This window comes from Lithobates pipiens, unplaced genomic scaffold, assembly GCF_037356315.1.
Source record: "Lithobates pipiens isolate NorthernLeopardFrog02 unplaced genomic scaffold, aLitPip1_a1.2 Scaffold_23, whole genome shotgun sequence".
NCBI lineage: Eukaryota > Metazoa > Chordata > Amphibia > Anura > Ranidae > Lithobates > Lithobates pipiens.
The window spans coordinates 270,200,080-270,221,630 of record NW_027507785.1 but is presented as its reverse complement, the minus strand read 5'-3'; the positions used below and the strand labels follow the sequence as shown (position 1 = coordinate 270,221,630).

At 42.8% G+C, this 21,551-nt stretch overlaps 1 protein-coding gene across 2 annotated transcripts in view; it reads left to right on the top strand.

Annotated features, from left to right (window-relative positions):
• BRINP2 (BMP/retinoic acid inducible neural specific 2) overlaps positions 1-21,551 on the top strand; it is a 485,004-nt gene that overhangs the window by 371,051 nt on the left and 92,402 nt on the right. For both annotated transcript variants that reach the window (XM_077453187.1, XM_077453188.1), the window contains exon 5: positions 6,620-6,725. In XM_077453187.1, the coding sequence (XP_077309313.1) occupies positions 6,620-6,725 (106 nt within the window). The remainder of the gene's footprint in view (positions 1-6,619; positions 6,726-21,551) is intronic.

Here is a 21,551-nt window from a genome sequence, read left to right as displayed (position 1 = left end):
ACAGGGGTGTGTTTGACCCATCTCTATTTATTAGTACTGCAAAAAGGATTGTTGTAGTCCAATTTAAGAAAAAACTACTTCAATTTGGTTCAATTCAATAATTGTTGCAATAATTTTCCAGCATGCACGGTCTTCTTATGACCAATATGTTATCACTCTTCTACTGTATAACTAAAGTATATGCTGTTTTTGGATTTTGTGCAATTTATTGGAGATTTAATTTAGTAATTTCCTTAGTGAATCCACTAGGAAACCTGTGACACTGTTATAAGTTTCTAATGGTTTACCCAAAGGAACATATATGGATAGAAAGGAGAAATGGAAATTTCAGCTTACAATGCATGTGCCATATGACATTAAATTAATCTTTTTTAAAAAACAAGGCCTCACTCAAGGTTCAGAAATGATTGTAATGTTCTACAGCCAGGTATGTACTGGCCATCGGGACTACTGGGAGTTTCGCAGTGGGCTGATGGCTCAGTGGACTGGTCAGGTGCAGTCCTGGACCCGCTCCTCAATGATAGGAATGATCACAATTTCATTCCTATCATTAACCACTTTCAGACCGGACCATTTTGCTGGTAAATGACCAGAGGTCTTTTTACACTTTGGCACTGCGCTGCTTTAACTGGTAATTGCGCGGTCATGCAATGTTGTACCCAAACAAAATTTGCGTCCTTTTCTTCCCACAAATAGAGCTTTCTTTTGATGGTATTTGATTGCCTCTGCGATTTTTATTTTTTGCGATATAAACGTAAAAAGACCGCAAATTTTGAAAAAAAATGATATTTTCTACTTTTTGTTATTAGAAAAATCCAATAAACTCAATTTTAGTCATACATTTAGGCCAAAATGTATTCAGCCACATGTCTTTGGTAAAAAAAAAGTCAATAATTGTATATTTATTGGTTTGCGCAAAAGTTGTCACATCTACAAACTAAGGTACGTTTTCTGGAATTTACGCAGCTTTTAGTTTACGACTGCCTATCTCATTTCTTGAGGTGCTAAAATGGCAGGGCAGTACAAAACCCCCCCAAATGACCCCATTTTGGAAAGTAGACCCCCTAAGGAAATTGATAAGAGGCATGTTGAGCCCATTGAATATTTTATTTTTTTGCCTCAAGCGATTGAATAATGACAAAAAAAAAATTTTTTTTTTTTTTTTACACAAAGTTGTCACTAAATGATATATTGCTCACACATGCTATGGGCGTATGTGAAATGACACCCCAAAATAAATTCTGCTGCTTCTCCTGAGTACGGGGATACCACATATGTGGGACTTTTTGGGAGCCTAGCCGCGTACGGGGCCCCGAAAACCAAGCACCGCCTTCAGGCTTTCTAAGGGCGTAAATTTTTGAGTTCACTTCTCACTACCTATTACAGTTTTGAAGGCCATAAAATGCCAAGATGGCACAAAACCCCCACAAATGACCCCATTTTAGAAAGTAGACACCCCAAGCTATTTGCTGAGAGGCATGTTGAGTTCATGGAATATTTTATATTTTGCCACAAGTTGCGGGAAAATTACAAACTTTTTTTTTTTTTTTTTTTTTTCACAAAGTTGTCACTAAATGATATATTGCTCACACATGCCATGGGCATATGTGAAATGACACCCCAAAATAAATTCTGCTGCTTCTCCTGAGTACGGGGATACCACATATGTGGGACTTTTTGGGAGCCTAGCCGCGTACGGGGCCCCGAAAACCAAGCACCGCCTTCAGGCTTTCTAAGGGCGTAAATATTTGACTTCACTCCTCACTACCTATTACAGTTTTGAAGGCCATAAAATGCCAAGATGGCACAAAACCCCCACAAATGACCCCATTTTAGAAAGTAGACACCCCAAGCTATTTGCTGAGAGGCATGTTGAGTCCATGGAATATTTTATATTTTGCCACAAGTTGCGGGAAAATTACAAACTTTTTTTTTTTTTTTTTTTTTTTCACAAAGTTGTCACTAAATGATATATTGCTCACGCATGCCATGGGCATATGTGAAATGACACCCCAAAATAAATTCTGCTGCTTCTCCTGAGTACGGGGATACCACATATGTGGGACTTTTTGGGAGCCTAGCCGCGTACGGGGCCCCGAAAACCAAGCACCGCCTTCAGGCTTTCTAAGGGCGTTACAGTTTTGAAGGCCATAAAATGCCAAGATGGCACAAACCCCCCCCAAATGACCCCATTTTGGAAAGTAGACACCCCTAAATTTAGGGGTACACTAGTGAGACTAGGTAATAAATGGCGGGTGCCCTGAAACTATAAAAAAATAACTAACCAACCAGCGTCACCTGTAACAGTTATATGGTGATCACTGGTGAAAGGGTTAACTAGGGGGCAATCAGGGGGCTTTATGCGGTAGTATATGGGGGTCCCTGGCGCTATAAAAAGCTGCGGCGAACCTAAATACCTACTTGCCTAACTAGCGTCACCTGTGACACTAATACAGCGATCAGAAAAACGATCGCTTATTAGGCTGGGTTCACACTGGAGCGATGCGGGAACGCCACGAATGCGCGGCGGGTTCCCGCATCGCATGCCTCCCGGCGGCAGTTCACACTGCCCTATGCGAACTGCTGGGAGTGTCAGTGAAATGTTACTGACACCCCCAGATCAGTTCGCATATCGCAGTGCGATCTGCAAACTCGGATCGCATGGTGTGAACACCCATGCGATCCGATTCTGCTGCGGGCCAAAAAAAGGGTCCCGTGCGAATTTGCGGCGGGTGCGGCGGGTGTGGCGGGTGCGGCGAATGGCTGAACTCGAATCGCACAGAGATCGGATGTGATTTGCACTGCAGTGCGAATCACATCCGTTCTCAAACCGCTGCAATCTGAACCCAGCCTTAGTGACACTGGCGACGGGGGGTGATCACGGGGTTAAACCTTTATTGGGGGGGTTAGGGGGGTACCTTAGAACTAAAGGGGGCTAACCCTAACTGCCCTAACAGTTATTAGTCACAAATGACACCCGCCGGGTGATCAGGGGGTTAAACCTTTATTAGGTAATAAATGGCGGGTGCCCTGAAACTATAAAAAAATAACTAACCAACCAGCGTCACCTGTAACAGTTATATGGTGATCACTGGTGAAAGGGTTAACTAGGGGGCAATCAGGGGGCTTTATGCGGTAGTATATGGGGGTCCCTGGCGCTATAAAAAGCTGCGGCGAACCTAAATACCTACCTGCCTAACTAGCGTCACCTGGGACACTAATACGGCGATCAGAAAAATGATCGCTTATTAGGCTGGGTTCACACTGGAGCGATGCGGAAACGCCGCGAATCCGCGGCGGGTTCCCGCATCGCATGCCTCCCGGCGGCAGTTCACACTGCCCTATGCGAACTGCTGGGAGTGTCAGTGAAATGTTACTGACACCCCCAGATCAGTTCGCATATCGCAGTGCGATCTGCAAACTCGGATCGCATGGTGTGAACACCCATGCGATCCGATTCTGCTGCGGGCCAAAAAAAGGGTCCCGTGCGAATTTGCGGCGGGTGCGGCGGGTGTGGCGGGTGCGGCGGGTGCGGCGAATGGCTGAACTCGAATCGCACAGAGATCGGATGTGATTTGCACTGCAGTGCGGTGCGAATCACATTCGTTCTCATAAACCGCTGCAATGTGAACCCAGCCTTAGTGACACTGGCGACGGGGGGTGATCACGGGGTTAAACCTTTATTGGGGGGGTTAGGGGGGTACATTAGAACTAAAGGGGGCTAACTCTAACTGCCCTAACAGTTATTACAGTCACAAATGACACCAATGCAAAAAAAAAAAAAAAAAAAAAAAAATGACATTGGTGTCACTGTGACTGGGGGGCAGGGGTAATTGGGGGGGTGATCGGGGGGTAAAGGGGGGGTGTGAGTGTGCCTGGCATGTTCTACTGTGTGTGGGATGTGTTGGTGCAACTCACTGATCCGCTCTCCTCCGTGTCGGAACGAAAAATACCGACACGGAGGAGAGAATACATCACTTCCTCTCCTGTGTTTACATTACAGGAGAGGAAGTGATGTCACCGGGGATTTCTATTCGTCGGGAGCGATCGCGAGGGGGTGGCCATGAATGAATGGCCGTCCCCTCGTCCGGGATCGCTCCCGAACGAAAACCGACCGCCGCAGGCACCGGGCGGGGGCCCGATCGGGCCCCCGACCCGCGGGAGGCAAATCACGTACATGTACGTGCTTATGCCTGCCCGTGCCATTCTGCCGACGTACATCGGCGTTAGGCGGTCGGCAAGTGGTTAAGGAGCAGCTGCCAACACTTGTTTGAATGAGGATTAGGCTTTATGCTCCCTTCAGCCTGCAGGCTTTCTTTCCTCTCTTCCCTTATCACTTGTCACTTATCACATGACTGGAGAGAGGAAGAGAAGCCTTAATTCTGGAGAGCTGTAAGTACACGTAGGAGGAGAGGGGCGACACCCGATGTAAGAGGATGCTGATGGGGACACTGATGTAAGGGGGCGCTGATGGGGACACTCTGATGTAAGGGGGCGCTGATGGGGACCACTCTTATGTGAAGAGGTGCTGATGGGGCCACTCTTATGTGAAGGGGAGTGCTGATGGCGACCACTCTTATGTGAAGGGGGTGCTGATGGGGCCACTCTGATGTAAGGGGGTGCGGATGGGGACCACTCTTATGTGAAGAGGTGCTGATGGGGCCACTCTGATGTAAGGGGGTGCTGATGGGGCCACTCTGATGTAATGGGGATGCTGTTGGGGACACTGTGATGTAAGGGGGATGCTGTTGGGGACACTCTGATGTAAGGGGGTGCTGTTGGAGACCACTCTGATGTAAGGGGGTGCCGATGAGAACACTCTGATGTAAGGGGGATGCTGTTGGGGACCTTCTAAAGTAAGGGGGTGCTGATGGGAACACTCAAAATCAAAGTAGGCCGGTTTGGATGAAGTCCAGGGCCAATTTTTGTCCCAGTCCAGCCCTGTCTACAGCACATTCTCAACATAAGGCACATGACATTATGTGATTTTTGATAATGGGGGTGGTAATGTGAATAACACTCATTTGAATAATAATGCATATGGAAACCATAATTCATGAAATATAAAGTGGTATCAATCTGAATCAAATACTGGTGCAAAACAATACAGTTATGCTTAACAAGATTGTCAGTGAAGATACATGGCCTCACAAAATGTATTTATTTATTTTTTTAAATATTCATTTATCTCATTGTTCTCTTTGGATTGTATTTTTTGCACCAGTATTTGATTCAGATTGATACCACTTTATATTTCACGAATTATGGTTTTCATATACATTATTATTCAATTGAGTGTTATTCACATTAGCACCCTCTGTTATCAAAAATCAATTGCACAGTAGTAGTTCTACATTTTTGGGGAGCAGCTTTATAGATAATATTAGGCTATAATAACTTTGGCCCAAAGTTGGGTTATTTTTATCACATGACATCATGTGATCTATCTCGCTCATGGAGTAAACTTGAGACTCAAGTGTCATTGGTGGGCCAGTATAGAGATCATAGAAGAAGAAGCCGGCAACCAAAGACGTTCATTTTCAAAATGGCAGGACAGGAGCACAGGCAGCATAGAGACTTCATGAAAGGTGAACACTGGGACAATATTGTTGTAGAATGAGAGCTCTCAAAGGCACTGGTGATATTGACTTCCCAGTGGGCATCTGTGTAGTCAACACCAGTGCCTCAAGGAAACCAGAAAGCAGGTACGCAAAAGGTAAGTAAAAGCAAAAAACCTTTTAAAGAAATTTGTGTTAGATTCTTTCACATCAGCTGTAGAGATGCAAATATGAATTTTAACAAAAGGGGGGAGGTCCACTTTAACAAACCAAGCTGGAGCAAATAAGAAAGGTTTATTGTTAGGGTTTACATATGTTCTAATAAAGTACATCCAATAACCTTATGATTTGGATATTTTATAAGTCAACGTTCATCACTAAACTCCAGATATTAGCTGTGTATTGTGCATAAGTGCTCTGGCCACTATCCATGTTCATAAATTAAACTCTTGACAACAATTTCTTTGGCTGCTTGTGTGCTTCTAAATCAGCTTTAGGTTGGTAGAAAGAATGAAGTCTTCTGGTTATGATGTTGGACCGTGTTTGAAGAGAGGTCACACAGTTATAACAGCAGCCAGCACTGTGAAGGTTCCATCAAAATTTGAAAAGCGGCATAAAATTCACATGATTCTTCCCCCGTGACCTCTTAAAAGCAGGCCGCCTTTCACCTTTTGTATCAGTGGGTATTGTTGTGTGCTGTTATTTGTGACTTTTGTAATTATTATGATCAGAACACTGCAAAATGTCTTGTGTGAATACAAAAGGAAAGTTTGCCTTAATACGTGGAAAAAAAATATCTGGCTAGCCCATTAAAAGCCATCGTAGCTCAACAGTCTGCAAATGAATAGGAAATTAGTCATTTACTTTGCACAGCTCTGAATTATCTATTGGGAAAAGCATACATAATTTGTGTTCAGGTCAAGGCAATGTCAGTGACTGGCATAAGACAAGTGAAGTAGTTAGGGATTTGCATTGGAGGCGAGTAACTGATGTCCGTAACAGCAGAAAATAATTGAATTTTATGATTTTCAGCTCTTAACACTGAATCTGTTTATGTACAGGTAACCGAAACGAGGACTGGCCCCCTTGGCTGCAGTAACTACGACAACCTGGATTCCGTCAGCTCTGTATTGGTGATGGGTCCTGAGAGTAAAGTGCAGCTTCTCGGTAAGGATAATATTTTCTTTTCTTCCTTCATGGCTCTCTGATTCTCCATGCTGCATCTTAAAGCTGAATTCTGGGCAGGCAGCTGAATATACAATTGAGATACACGGGGCCTGCTTTACCTGCCAATGAATTTGTATTTCTGTCCATTCAATTTTGAGTTTTACACAGCTCTGCCACATGGCAGAGCCAAGTTGGTGACCTGATTGCTCTCCAGGTAGGTTACCTTCCTGCTCTCAATCTGTGACCATACAGTAAAGTATTGCAAGCAGATGGATGAGCTCATTACCTCCTCTTTTCTACTGTCAGCATGTCCCTTTCAGCAAATGTGGATCCAGCACACCCGACTGGCCCTTAGTGCTGCCCCTCCTTCTTCAGTCTGAGTGTTGCTGCAAGTTGGTAATAGCGATGTGGTCACTAGAAGAGACAAAATGGAACAGGAAGCAAAGACATCCCAAGCTGGTGTGTAAGGGGAGGGGGGCCCACGTTGTGATTGCTGCACCTCCACTAAACAATGACATTTTTCAGAGCCATGACCCTTTGTAAAACAGGTCAGTGCTTAGTGGAAGTTCATCAGACGCACAATGTTGATCTCTCTTATGACACCAGCTTGGGACATCTTTGCATCCTCTTTCATTTAGGCTCTTCTGGTGACCACATCAGTATTACCATCTTGTCTAAATTCCTCTCCCAATGCCAGCTACAAAGTGAGAGATTGTCTAGCAATTGATGGCATATCCTGGCGCTCCTGTGGATATTGTACATTGATGATAAGCCCTGTTCATGTCACTTTATTGTAGGTGCAATTTTATTATATTATTTTTTATTAAATGTGTTTAATCTGCATCTATTGCGCTATTGTTTTATTGTTATGTTTTTGCATGTATATATGGTCTTTGCCTGTTTACCAAGCTTGCAAGAGTGCAGCTTTGGCTCTAGTGAAGCATGAACAAAATGAAGATTTGACTTACACTAGTTGCATATAAACTCTTTTTTATTTTTCCTGGCTGGGGTTCAACTTTAGCAACTTATAATGGCGTAATCCTCAAAAAAAAAAATACATGTATATATTGAAGCTTACCAAAACTTGAATACATTGCTGAATTTGTTTTCCTTTTTGGGCTTTTTTTGATGCATCTTTCCCCGATACCCACTGATCTGGCCATTAACGCACTTCCAGTCTTAGGGTGCCACAACTCTTGTTGGTGGAACAATGGAGACAACCTTGGACAGTAGCATTATCAATCTAGGGAGAAGATAGTGTTATGCCGCGTACACACGATCAAACTATCTGGCGGACTTATTTTTTTCCCCCAAAAGTCCAGCGGACTTAGAAAGTTAGAATTGTCCGGCGGAAAATTCGACCGTGTGTGTGCTAGTCCACCGACTTTTGAAATGAACGGACTTTCCCGCACATGGAGAAAAGTCCGTTCATTTTGAACGCAGCTCCAGGTAGCCGGGACTAGCGCAGGAGGTCAATGTCGCCTCCTACGGTGGCGAAATTGACACGTCGCTGGCCCCGTCACCTGGTATGGACTTAAAGGGGAAGCCCTACGCTGAAAAAACGGCGTGGGGATCCCCCCCAAGGACCATATAAGACCCTTATCCGAGCACGCAGCCCGGCCGGTCAGGAAAGGGGGTGGGGATGAGCGAGCGCCCCCCCCCCCCCCCCGAGCCGTACCAGGCTGCATGCCCTCAACATGGGGGGTGCTTTGGGGAAGGGGGGCCATACGGCCCCCCACCCCGAAGCACCTTGTTTCCATGTTGATGAGGACAAGGGCCTCTTCCCGACAACCCTGGCCGTTGGTTGTCGGGGTCTGCGGGCAGGGGGTTTATCGGAATCCGGGAGCCCCCTTTAATAAGGGGGCCCCCAGATACTGCCCCCCCACTCTATATGAAGGAGTATGGGGTACAATGTACCCCTACCCATTCACCTGTGAAAAAAATGTAAATAAAACACAATACAAGGTTTAAAAATCATTTATTGCACAGCTCTGAGGGTCTTCTTCCGTCTTGGGGGGTCTTCTCGCCGGACTCCTCCGCTATATTCTGCTCTTTTACTAGTGGAGGAGCCTGGCTTTCTTCTTCGTCGCCGCCCGGGGGTCTTCTTCTGACTCTTCTGACTCTGGGGGTCTTGTCCCCCTCTTCGGTTCTTCTTGCCGGGCCTCCACACCTTCTTCCAGCTCTTTTACTAGCGGTGGCCCAGTCTTCTATCGCCACCGCCGCCTTCTCTTCTTCTTGTTCTACTTCTGCTTCTTCCTTGAGATGTTGACTCGATGCTTTCTTTGGCCGCAATGACAGGGACGCGGTGTGTGGCGACTTATATAGGGACATCGCCGGGTGATGTCCCCGCCCATTATGATGTCACAGTCCCAGCATCCTCTGGGACTGTGACATCATAATGGGCGGGGACATCACCCGGTGACCCTGACTATTGTCTCTATATAACTTGCCGCGCAACACGTCCCTGTCATTACGGCCAGAGACAGCATCGAGTCAACATCTCAAGGAAGAAGAAGAGGAGAAGAAGAGAAGAAGAGAAGGCGGTGACAGCGGCGACAGAAGACCGGGCCACCACCAGTAAAAGAGATGGAAGAAGGAGCGGAGGCAAGAAGAACCAAAGAGGGGGACAAGACCCCCGAAGTCGGTAAAGAGGCAGCGGCGCCAGAAGACTGGGCCACCGCTAGTGAAAGAGCTAAAGGAAGAAAGCGGAGGCCCGGCAAGAAGAACTGAAGAGGGGGACAAGACCCCCAAAGTCGGAAGAAGACCCCCAGGCGGCGACGAAGAAGAAAGATAGCGGAGGAGTCCGGCGAGAAGACCCTGCAAGACGGAAGAAGACCCCCGGAGCTGTGCAATAAATGATTTTGAAACCTTGTGTTGTGTTTTATTTCCATTTTTTTCACAGGTGAATGGGTAGGGGTACATTGTACCCCATACTCATTCACATATGGTGGGGGGCCGGTATCTGAGGGCCCCCTTATTAAAGGGGGCTCCCAGATTCCGATAAGCCCCCGCCCGCAGACCCAGACAATCAATGGCCAGGGTTGTCGGGAAGAGGCCCTTGTCCTCATCAACATGGGGACAAGGTTCTTTGGGGTGGGTGGGCCACAAAGCACCCCCCCATGATGAGGGCACGCGGCCTGGTACGGCTCAGGAGGGGGGGGGGCTCGCTCGTCCCCACCCCCTTTCCTGACCGGCCGGGCTGTGTTCTCGGATAAGGGTCTTATATGGAGCTTGGGGGCACCCCCACGCCGTTTTTTCGGCGTAGAGCTTCCCCTTTAAGTTCATACCAGGTGACAGGGCCAGTGATGTGTCAATCTCGCCGCTGAAGGCGTGACATTGACTTCCTTCGCTAGTCCTGGCTACCTGGAGCCGCGTTCAAAATGAACAGACTTTCCTCCGTGTGTTGTTAAGTCTGTTCATTTTCAAAAGTACGGCGGACCCCCGCTATAGTGCGGCGGACCTAGTCTGCTGGAAAAGTCTGGTGGTGTGTGGGCAGGTCCGCTCGTTCGGAAAGTCCGGCGGACCTCCACTTCAAAGTCCGATGGTTTGTCCTCCGGGCTAAGTCCATGGCATTAGATGCACCAGCAGCTTTAGATGGTTTTGACTAACTCCAGCCAAACTCCAGCTAACACTCTTTAAGCAGTTACAGCCACGTTTTTTTTTTTTTCTTTTTTGAATAAAGATTTTACATAAAAAATAAAGATGACTATTTTAAGCACCCCTGTCAATGTTAAATGATGTCTCATCCCTCAAAATTCCAGTTTTGCTGGGCAGTTTGTTCTGTTTAAAGAACAGTGAAAAATAACAAACCACCAGGTGAAAATAATTATAACAAGCATAAAAAATAAAATGAACACACCTGGATTAATACGCTGCTTTGTAATACAATTTTGTTTTTGTGTTTAACTACTTCAGCCCCGGGAAGGATCTGCCCCCTTAATGACCAGGCCATTTTTTTATGATACAGCGCTGCACCGTTTTAACTGACAATTGTGCGGTCCTGTGATGCTGTACCCAAGTAAAGTTGACATTCTTTTTTTTCCCACAAATAGAGCTTTCATTTGGTGGTATTTGATCACCTCTGCGGTTTTTATTTTTTGCGCTATAAACAAACAAAGAGCGACAAAGAGTGACAATTTTGAAAAAAAAAAAAAAAAAAAAAATATATATATATATATATATATATATATATATATATATACATTTATATATATAAAATTTATTCATTAGTTTAGGCCAATATACTGTATGTTCTTCTACATATTTTTGGTAAAAAAAATTAAAAAATCGCAATAGCATATATTGACTGGTTTGGGTGAGAATCACCACGTCTACAAACTATGGGATAGATTTAGGGGCTTGCATTTTTTTTAATTGTTTTTACTAGTTATGGTGGCAATCTGGTATTTTTAGCGGGACTGCGACATTACGGCAGACAAATCTGACCCCAAATTACACTTTTTGGGGACCAGTGACATTATTACATTGATCAGTGCTATAAAATGCACTGATCAATGTAAAAATGACACTGGCGGGGAAGGGGTTAACTCTAGGGGATGATCAAGGGGTTAATTGTGTTCCCTAGGTGTGTTCTAACTGTAGGGGTGCGGGCTCACTGGGACATGATAAAGATCACTGTTCCTGATCACTGGAAACAGAAGATCTCTGACAGGTCCCCTGCCAGAATGGGGATCCGCCTTGTTTATACTGGCAGATCCCTGTTCTGCCTCTGTACTAGGCGATCGCGGGTCGCCAGCTGACATCGAGTCTGCCCAACTCACTGGAGCGAGAGCACATTGGCAGCGGAGCGTGCCCGCCCACAACTGCGTCTGCACGAGCGGCCATACAGGTACTGCAATTTGCGCAGGAGAGCCGACCTGCCGCCGTATAACCACAACGGCTGCTATGCAAGTAGTTAATATCACTTTAACATTTCTCCAGAATAATGTTGGGGTATCTTGCTGACACTGGAACTGAAGAAGGGGCTTGGATAAGCAATTAAATGTCTCCAACATTTACAGAACAAGTCCAATTAGATGCAACTTACTACAACTAGCTATACCAGGACCAAGATAAATTAAAACCTTCACTATTAAATTGTGAAAACTTTATTTATCATTTTGTTGTCTTTTTCTGGCTTCCTCTTGACATCATTTATTAAATACAGCATGAGCATTGTAGAGGGAAGAGATGTAGGGTATGTTGAGGAATCAAAGAACTCGTTATAGTTTGAAAAACATGAAACCTTTCTCTTTTTCATTTACCTCACTTTCACTTATAAAGCAGATCCTGTACTGTCACCGAAAACACATCTAAGCAGCAGTTCTTACTAAATTAATGCCAGGACACAAAAACAAAGCTTAAGGACATCATCATTCAGAAAGCATGATGTTCAAATACAGTTGTTTTAACTGACTTTACCAAGTAACCCCCAACCCCAATCCCTTAACGTGGAAAAGCGGTGAACAAGCAACTTGTGCAAAAAAAATATAATTTTAAACTAACATGGCACACTGCACCTCCTATAGAAGAATTAATGAAGAATTCAATGTCAGGGTTGTTTCCAGGTGCCATAGTCATACATATTGATTCCTATTCATGTCAGAACAAAAAATACAGAAGTGAGGTTGTTAATTCAAGTCGGAACTCTGTAATGCAGCATACTGTCTCCTAATGAGATTCTGTAAATGCTAAAGCAAGACAAATGCTTTGAAAGCATGCCTTTATGAAAGCTGACAGAGAGTCATTTCAGGTATTCCCCAATAAAAACCAGATGCAGACAAATGAGTATTCAGCAACACTGGAGAATAGAGGTCCAGTTGTTGTAAGTAAGTAACTAGTCCCTCAATCACCGTTGAGCACCAAGACACAAAAGTAAGATTCCATGTCCTGCCATTTAGTGGTCCAGCTATATACTTCCCATAATATTGTATTGCTTTCCAACGTTAAATGTCCTTTCCTTTTCAGGCAACCCAAAACTCATGAAGGGAGTCGTCTCACACAAAGGGATCGATCCTCTAAAAATGAAGAAAAAAATAAGCATAAAATTGTTACCCATAGTAACTTACCAAGTTTCATCTATTATTTTCTGTGATACAGTATTCTGGTTGGTTGCTTTGGGCAAGAGCTTACATTTTTTGTTCCCTTTTTTTCTCCCATTTCTCACAAGTTTATAACACATTTTGTCTACTGTCTGTACGTTGACCTAACTAGGAACTGATAATTAGGAACAGGGCTTCTTGGCCATGTATTAAAAAAATACATACATAGCGCCTAATATTATTATATACAATACATGTTCCCAAGCTGGAACACTAGACTGGTAGAATTTTGGCAAGAGACTGCTGGTAATGAGAGCTAGTGTGCTTAGTACAGAAAGTATCACCTACATTAAAACACCCCCAAATACATTTTACTTGAGCTTTCCATCCCCTAAATCAAGCTCTTCATATTTAACATCTCCTTCCTCATCACAAACTCTAAAGTGAACCCCAAACCTAACATTTACCTAACTCCCAACATTAAAAGCAGGTTTGACACATTTATATTTCACCCCAAACCTAACACTAACCTAACACCAAACATATGTGGCTGCTGTTTTTCTTTTGTCCTGAATGGAGTGTTTTTTTCAAGAAGACCTTAAAAAGCTCTGTAAAGAGCAAATAATGAATGCAGTTATTTATACATGTAGCACTACTCTCACTCACAGGAAAAGGACCTTTTAAGTCAAGACCAATATTCCTGTGTTAGAAATCTTTAGCAGACATTACCAATATCAACTGCATTCATTCCCTTCAGGAGAGTCAAGCAGCTCCTACTCATAAGGTTACAGCATAAAGGCACTGCAGACCTCCAATAGGATTCTCAGTTTTGTATGAAGGAAGAAATAATCACAGGCCTCAGCTCTAACCCTAAGCTCATATAGGCCTCCTCAGGAAGATCTAAGGAAGCAGCTGCTACACATGCACCCTCCCTAAGCCAGAGCCTGGGGGGGAAGAGAGCTTGCATCAGCCAGACCCAAATATGTATATATACAGTGTATATTTTTCATAATGCACCACTGGCAAAGGCTGAAGTTAGGGAAAGGTGAACAAGCCCAAGAATATAAATTGACATTTGGCTGACTGTAGGCATACAAAACTAAATTTAGAGACACCCCTGGTTAATGCAGGGTGGCTACATACTATGAGCTTCAGCCTGCTTCCTGGTGTTTGATCCTCCATTATATCTATGTTACTGCAACATTTTTGGTTCTATAAAGGTAAAAGTACTTTAAAGCTCAACTCCTGGCTCTTGGGTGCCCCAGCAGTTTTAAAGAGAAAAAAAAAATATTGTTGCAGGGCTTACCTTTTTTGGTGCCATACTCTTTTTCCACCACCGAATATTGTCCTCAGTTTTCTGGTTGGTTGACACTGAGCATTATTGGTATCATTTAACAGTTAGGGCTAGTTTACACTTGCTTCAAAACATGGCTTAAGGCACGCTTTGTTAAAGCTCTCTGAATGCCAGTCAAAGCTCCTGTCACTAAATAAAATGGTTAGCTTACAGTCCTGTTTACACCTTGCTTTTGCTTGGTGCTTCAAGGAGGCTTCAGTCAGACTTTGTGGGGCTTTGCTAAGGCTTCGGTGGGGCTTCAGTGGGGCATTAGTGGGGCTTTAAGCGAGCTTTGCCATAGACTTCTGTGGAGGCTTTGAAGACACTTTGAAGCACCGCTAAAGATACATGGGGTATAATTTTTTAAGCAAAGCAAAAGCAGGTGTAAACAGGACTGTAAGCTAACCATTTTATTTAGTAACATGAGCTTTGACTAGCTTTCAGAGAGCTTTAACAAAGCCTGTCCAAAGCCTTGTTTTGAATCAAGTGTAGACTAACTGTTAATGTGTGATGAAGCCGAAGCAAGTGTAAATGAACCCTTAAGATGGAATACAGTATATCCTGTAAATGCAGGGCATCATTAGATTATTGTCATCATGTCACTCTCTGTTTATACTGAGGACTACCCATTGCTGCAGAAGAGCCAAAGAAGTAGAAGACCCTGTACTTCATGTGACAGGCCCAAAGATTTTTGAAATAAGTAAGCATAAAAAAAACTGTAAAACATCAAAGCTACAGACAACGGTTTGGGTAACCAATGAGTTCTTAGTGGGCTCAAACGAACATGTGAAGAATACACTCCATTGATTCCTGCTGAATTGACTGACATTTGAGTCATGAGTGCCATTGCAAGCATCACCTGGCTCAACAAAAGATTATTTAAAATGACATGAACTGGATGGAAAATTATTGGCCAAACAGTGACTGCATCCTATAGCTGGCAGTGGAGATTCCTCCATCCATGCTTTGACATATGGTCATTGTTTTATCACCTTAAAAAAGAGGGCAACTGTGCCCTCAATTTTTTGGTGTAACTTTGTTAATGTGAGACTTCTGGTGTGCTGGTTTTGTCTTCATTGCTCCATTATTACTGGGAACTTGGGAGTTCTGATATAAACTATGTACTGAACTTTTTTAAAGTTTTGGATAAACTAGGGAAAGGTTAGGAGCCCTGTTAAAGTATATTTTGCTGTCTGTGTCCATTGCAGAGATTTTCCTTCACTTCCCGTTCATGAGAAGCAACAGGGAGTGAGAGGAAAAGTCTAGCAAGTGAGAAGAATCCCCCTCTTATGCAGTTGTCATTGGAACAGGTGCCCCATTGGAAGATTTCTCTTCACCGCTGGTCCTGGGGTATCTCTAAAATGTTGTATTTCCCATTACTTCTGTTACAATAGTCACATGGCCAAGAAAAAAGAACATAGATAGCAAAGCAAACTTGATAGTGGTTCTAACCCTACCATGGCTATACAAAAAACGTCCATGTTTTTTGGGGGCGACTTGGTGACCCTGCTGGAAGATGGCTTCATGATCCCGGAGCTCCGCTCACCTTGGCTCATATCCAGTGGTGCCCCGATGGAGAAAGAAAAACCCTCAGGCTCTTCCCGCTGCTGCCCAAAACACAACAAAATGTCAGCAGTGGCAGATGCCATTCACATCATGTGGGAGGTTCTTAAGATGCAGGCTCTGGTCCAGCACAGCACACAGGTGCACCAGCAATAAACCCTATACAGGGCCCCTCTGGATTTGGCTCCTCTACCCCATCCAACATGAGCCCCGCAAAGTCCATTCCCCATTGAGAGTCTAATGGTGCCCTCATTGTTATGGAGGTGAGCAACATGCAGAACCCCTGTGCTTTAACTTTGCACTCATTGACAAAATATCAACCTTTCCTACTTCAGATTAGCCTGTTTCTGATACCACTTTGAAGGATATGTTGTTATCCCTGAGAACTTCTTTACACATGGATATGTTATGATGTATGCAGCAATTGAAGGTCGAGGTGCTGGATTAGGGGGAAAGAGTGGGCCAAATTGAGGACAAGATATGTGAATACACCTCCTCCTTTAACACCCTGGTTGATGCACACACAGCACACAGTGAGAATCTGACCTGACTGATCTGAACAGCCAAAGTAGCTGTTCTAGAGGACTGGTCATGCCAAAACAATTTTAAAATCCATGGTGTACCAGATCAGTTCTCTCTCTCTCTCAATTATCACAATATGTGCAAGATCTTTTCCTAGCAGTGCTACCATCTCTCGCACCAGCTTAACTCATTATTAATAGGGTACACCCAAGCCCACCTACCTGTCCCCCAACACCCTATGTTCTGTAGAGCAGTGGTTCTCAACCCTGTCCTCAAGTACCCTCAACAGGCCATGTTTGCAGGTTTTCCTTTATCTTGCACATGTCCTTTAAATCAGAGTCAGTGGATTGCCATTTTGGACAGCTGTTTTGTGTTCTGACAGGGGGTATATCCCCGCCAGAACACACTGATCAGCCCTCACAACTATTGGCTGCAAGCACTGATTGAATCCTGGTTTTCCAGCATGGCCAAGCGATAAAAGCGGTCGTTAGACTGGCTTCTGTCAGACAGGGTGCTGTAAAAACTAGCATTAAAGTGGTTCTAAAGCCTAAACATTTATTACCTTAATACATTCCTTGCATTAAGTTAAAAAATATTTAGGCATCACTATAACCCCCCCTCCTTTTACTTACCTGAGCCCTCATTCAATCCAGTGCTGTACATGTATGCAGCTCTTCTCTCTCCTCACGTCTGGGTCTCGCTGGCTTTGCTGGGGCACCGGGAGCCATTGGCTTTTTTTTATATTTTTACCTTTACAATCGCTTTAAGGTTATTCAGTCCTCTGCCAATTTTTATTGGCTGTCCCAACACCTTTGGAATATTTCCAAAAAAACACTCCCTTTACTTCTAATATCTTTACTCTATGGAACACTCATATGTGTAAATGAGAGGCATTATCATACAACTTTGCTCAAGAGCCAAAAAGCAATACCAATCTCATCTCAATACTGTACTAACTGAACAAATCGAACCCTAGGAAGGAACACATAGCTTCCCTAATTAAACTCAGGCATGAACTTTTTGGGCTTTCGTGCAACGAAGGACGATAAATATATTCATCCCCTGAAACTTCGCTTTTATCACAATAGGGCAGTGAAAGTCATGGCCAATAGATTAAAGACACAAAAAGTCAAAGCAAATATATCTCACTTAATGTATCCCCTTAAAAAACATAAGATATTAAACAGCAATATATATATAATAAATTATACAACCTCAAAGATGATTTACAGACACCCCAGCCCTCGGATATAGCAGCTTTCCTGTTTAAGCTCCAACTACCAATGCTTTCTAATGAGCAACTAACTAATTGGAATGCACTTTTCACCGCCTTGGAACTAGCCAAAACAGTAGATTCTTTACTGAATGGAAAATCACCTGGCCCAGATAGGTTCTCCAATGACTATTACAAATGCTCCAAAACCTCGTAATCCCCCCATGTTATAAATCTATTTACAGCTGCAGCCTCTAAGTCTTCCTTTCCCCTGGAGAGGTGGAGAACATACATCATCACACTCCCTAAACCAGGCAAAGAACTAACAATGCCATTTGACCTATATCCAAACTTCAATGTGAAGATTTATGCTAAGCTTCTGGCCACACACCTGTATAACATTATTGCCCACTCTGGTCCAACCAGGCCAATTGGGCTTCAAGGTGGGCAGACAGGCCTCTGATACCGAAAGGAAGATTATCAATATAATTCAATATGCAGAGCTCAATCCAAAGCCTTCTCTGCTTTTTTCTATTGATCTATCGGTGTAGATGTTTGACAGGGTCCATTGGCATTAAGTGTCTTCTCCCCTTCTGATCTGTGTCTTGGCATCTTTGCATATCCATGAAGGTGTTTTCTCTTTGTTTTGGTTTTAATGTATGAACTTCTTGATAATATTTCAGACAAGTGAGAAAAAATACCTGTCTTTCTTGAAAAAGCAGGCTCTTTGACCTGTGAAACACGTTGAATGTTGAAACATTATCTTTCTGGAGTTATGGGCCTAGTGGGCTATTATATAGCGATTAGGTTGTTCCACTAAAACATTGGTTCCAACCTACAAACACTCTCTTATGGTTAAATATAGAATCAGCCCAGACACCGGCCCTGGACCTGTACATGAGTTTATTGGTGGATCTATGGCAACCATTGGAATTGCAGAAACCCCCACTACCAGCCCAAGCATCGCTTTTGACATGGAGAGCTGTTCACAGCTCCTTACCACATAGCCCACTCAACAAAGATGCCAGAATACCCATTTCAGTTTTGGAATCTCTTATTCTACATCTCTCAATTAGACCACAGTTACAATATGGTCTGACCACCGTGGATGATATGCTACATAAAAGTATTGCAGAGCTAATTGATGAATTTGGGCTTCTAAAATCAGAATATATTTTTCACTCCTTCATATTACTAATTTTCTTTCCTTCCACCCCCCCGCCAGTACTTTCTACCCATCCTAATGTTTGGCAGTTTTTGTTTTTTTCCCTCTCAGCCTAGAAAGTGGATTTTCTTTATTTTACAACTTGCCCCATGACAAACTATCATTCGATAAAACGGCACCTCTTTTCAAATGGGAGGCATACTTACAATGCCTGCACTACCTCTCTATGGCATAGAACTTTTAATTTTGTGTACAAAGCAATGCACTGCATGAACCATTGGGAACTAAAACAGAAAATAGTATCCCATTGGTGTGGCACTCCATATTGCTTAGCCCAGTTGTCTTTTTCTAGCTTTTCACTTTGCTGGAGGGGTTGCAGCCACATAGGAAATCGACTCCATATTTTATGGTCTTGTAAATGTTTGACTAGTTCCTGACAGATGATCTTCCGGATTATTTCGGACATCATAGGTTTCTTAATGTCGCTTTATCCAGCTTTAGCTATCCTCACTTTAGGGATTGAAACCTTTCTGACTAGATACTTCACGTCTTGCTGGCAGCTAGACTTACTATAGTAATGCATTAAATCTATTGAAGAAAAAAACTTCCATGTTTGACTTTACTAGCTGCATATTTGTTTTAGATCAGTGAAGCAGAAAATATATTTTTATAATGACAGCTAGACAACTAGCATTCTTAGGAAGAGGTTTTGTTTAACCCATTCCTTTAGCATTTCACATGTTTTTCTTTCCAGATCTAGGCTGAAGAGTAACATAATTTGATTAAATTTTAATAATATTAAAAAAATATAATGTTGCGATTATTTGAAGGATTTATATAGGTCTTTGTATTGCCTATCTCTGTGCACTAGTATACTATAGACTATATTGGGTTTGCTAAGCTCTAACATTTTAATATCAGTACTTATACAAATAAGAATTAAAATAAGATAAAGAAAAAAAGTGAAATACTGGGTTTACAGCTCAAGCTAAAAAAGACAATAGAGATGAAAACAGGCATAATATTCATTTTCAGAGTTGACAATGAAGACATTGAAGTTGTAGACAGTTTCAGCCTCCTGGAATCAATAATCAATGAGAAGAACTCCAGCAGTCAATAAATACAACACAGTCTAAAACTTGGCAGAGTTGAAATAAGGGGCGTAGAGAAGATTTTTCCAAAGCACCAATGTGTCTTTACAAAGGCTTGGATTGTTCAAGCTATGCTTTTTTTCTGTAACACTTTATAGATGTCAAAACTGACCTTTGAAGAAGCAGGACAGGAAGAGCATTGATACTTGATACTAGTTTCCTTTTTTGGATACATTAGGGGACAAGATTCCTTGAGAAACTCCTATTTTCTTGGAAAAGGTTGAAAATAGGGGAAGGTGAGAAGTTTTTTACAAGATGGGTGGACACAATTAGAATGACTGAATAAAGCATTGACAAACCTTTGGTCTCAAAAAGAAGATAGGACATGTTATGTTGGAGATATTTGATCTGCATGACCCCTAGGAGTCCATATTTAACTCAATGGCACTCAGTCATAGTTATTTAGAGATTTTTTAATTGTTCACAAAGACTAAATAATTCTTGTTGCAGACATCTACAAACAAATCAAAAACACCAGGACATATATTGGATTTAGCACTTTCCATCCAACATAGCAAGTTAGGCAGTTGCTTAAATTAAAAGTAACTAATTAAAGGCAAAACTGTTTTTTTTTTTTTTAGTTTTGGATAAAGTGGAGAATGAATAAAATTCTTGTCAGGTTTTTTTTGCAGTTTATGACCCTGTTAGGGAGATTCACCCTCTTTAATTGTTCTGTTTACCATTATCTTGGAAAGTAAAAGAAAATCCCCCATTTTGGGTTGTCCCCAGAAAAGTAATAGAGGAGAAATATTCCAATGGGGAAAATAGTTCTGGTGACCTGGGGGTCCCCAGGAAATTCCCTTAACTTGCAGGAAAATCTATGCAATGGTACACATATGGTGGAAAAAAAAAATATTACAAAAATAGTCCACCACACAAAAAAAAAATCTGAAGTAAAAGCTTCCGTGAATAGGTGTGCACATACTATTTCATTAGGGTGTGCAGCCCAAAGCTCAAAACACACGTGTATATATGTGTGTGTGTGTGTGTGTGTGTGTGTGTGTGTGTGTGTGTGTGTGTGTGTGTGTGTGTGTGTGTGTGTGTGTGTGTGTGTGTGTATATATATATATATATATATATGCAGCAGGGCAATGAACAGTGTCAGTAGAGCAGTGGACAATGACAGTAGGGCAGAGAGAGGTAGGTGTCAGTAGTTCATTTATTTATTTTTATTATTATTATTATTATTATTATTATTTTTACAATCTTATTTTTTTCTTATCTTAAACATTTTTTTTTTACAATAATTATTTTTTTTCAATTTTTTAGGAGCCACCTTGGGGGGCTTTAGTGAAATATCAAGGGCCTAAACAGACACCTAAAGTCTCACCTCTGAGACAGAGAAAGGGACTGAGGACAGAGATTCCCCAATCCCATTCTCTGCAGTCAGGCAGCGGGGTGGATCTGCGCAGCACGGGGTGATTAGGCGCACACCCTGTGCGCACGCCTATGCTTCTGTGATAATCTTCCATGAAATAATATCCAAAGATACTCAGTAGAAACTGTGTACCACTGCGTACAATAAGTGCACTCTAAATCTGAGTCCCAAGTGCTGCAAAGCTCCTTCCTGGATATTGAGATCTCACAAAAAACAAGATCAAATGCGTCTGACTGTCACACAGCTACACACTCTTCACCATTAGCTTGGCTCAGCAAGGCTCCAAATCAGTAATAAGTGAGGCATAAAAGGAATAAAGGGCAGATCTCACAGTGTACTAGGTTAAAACATGCTTAAATATTTTTCATTGAAAAGCCACTCACATGAGAAATCAGCAATGTACAAACGCTCAAACAGTGCCGTCACGAGTCCTGCCGGCGTGTAAGATGACTTGACTGGC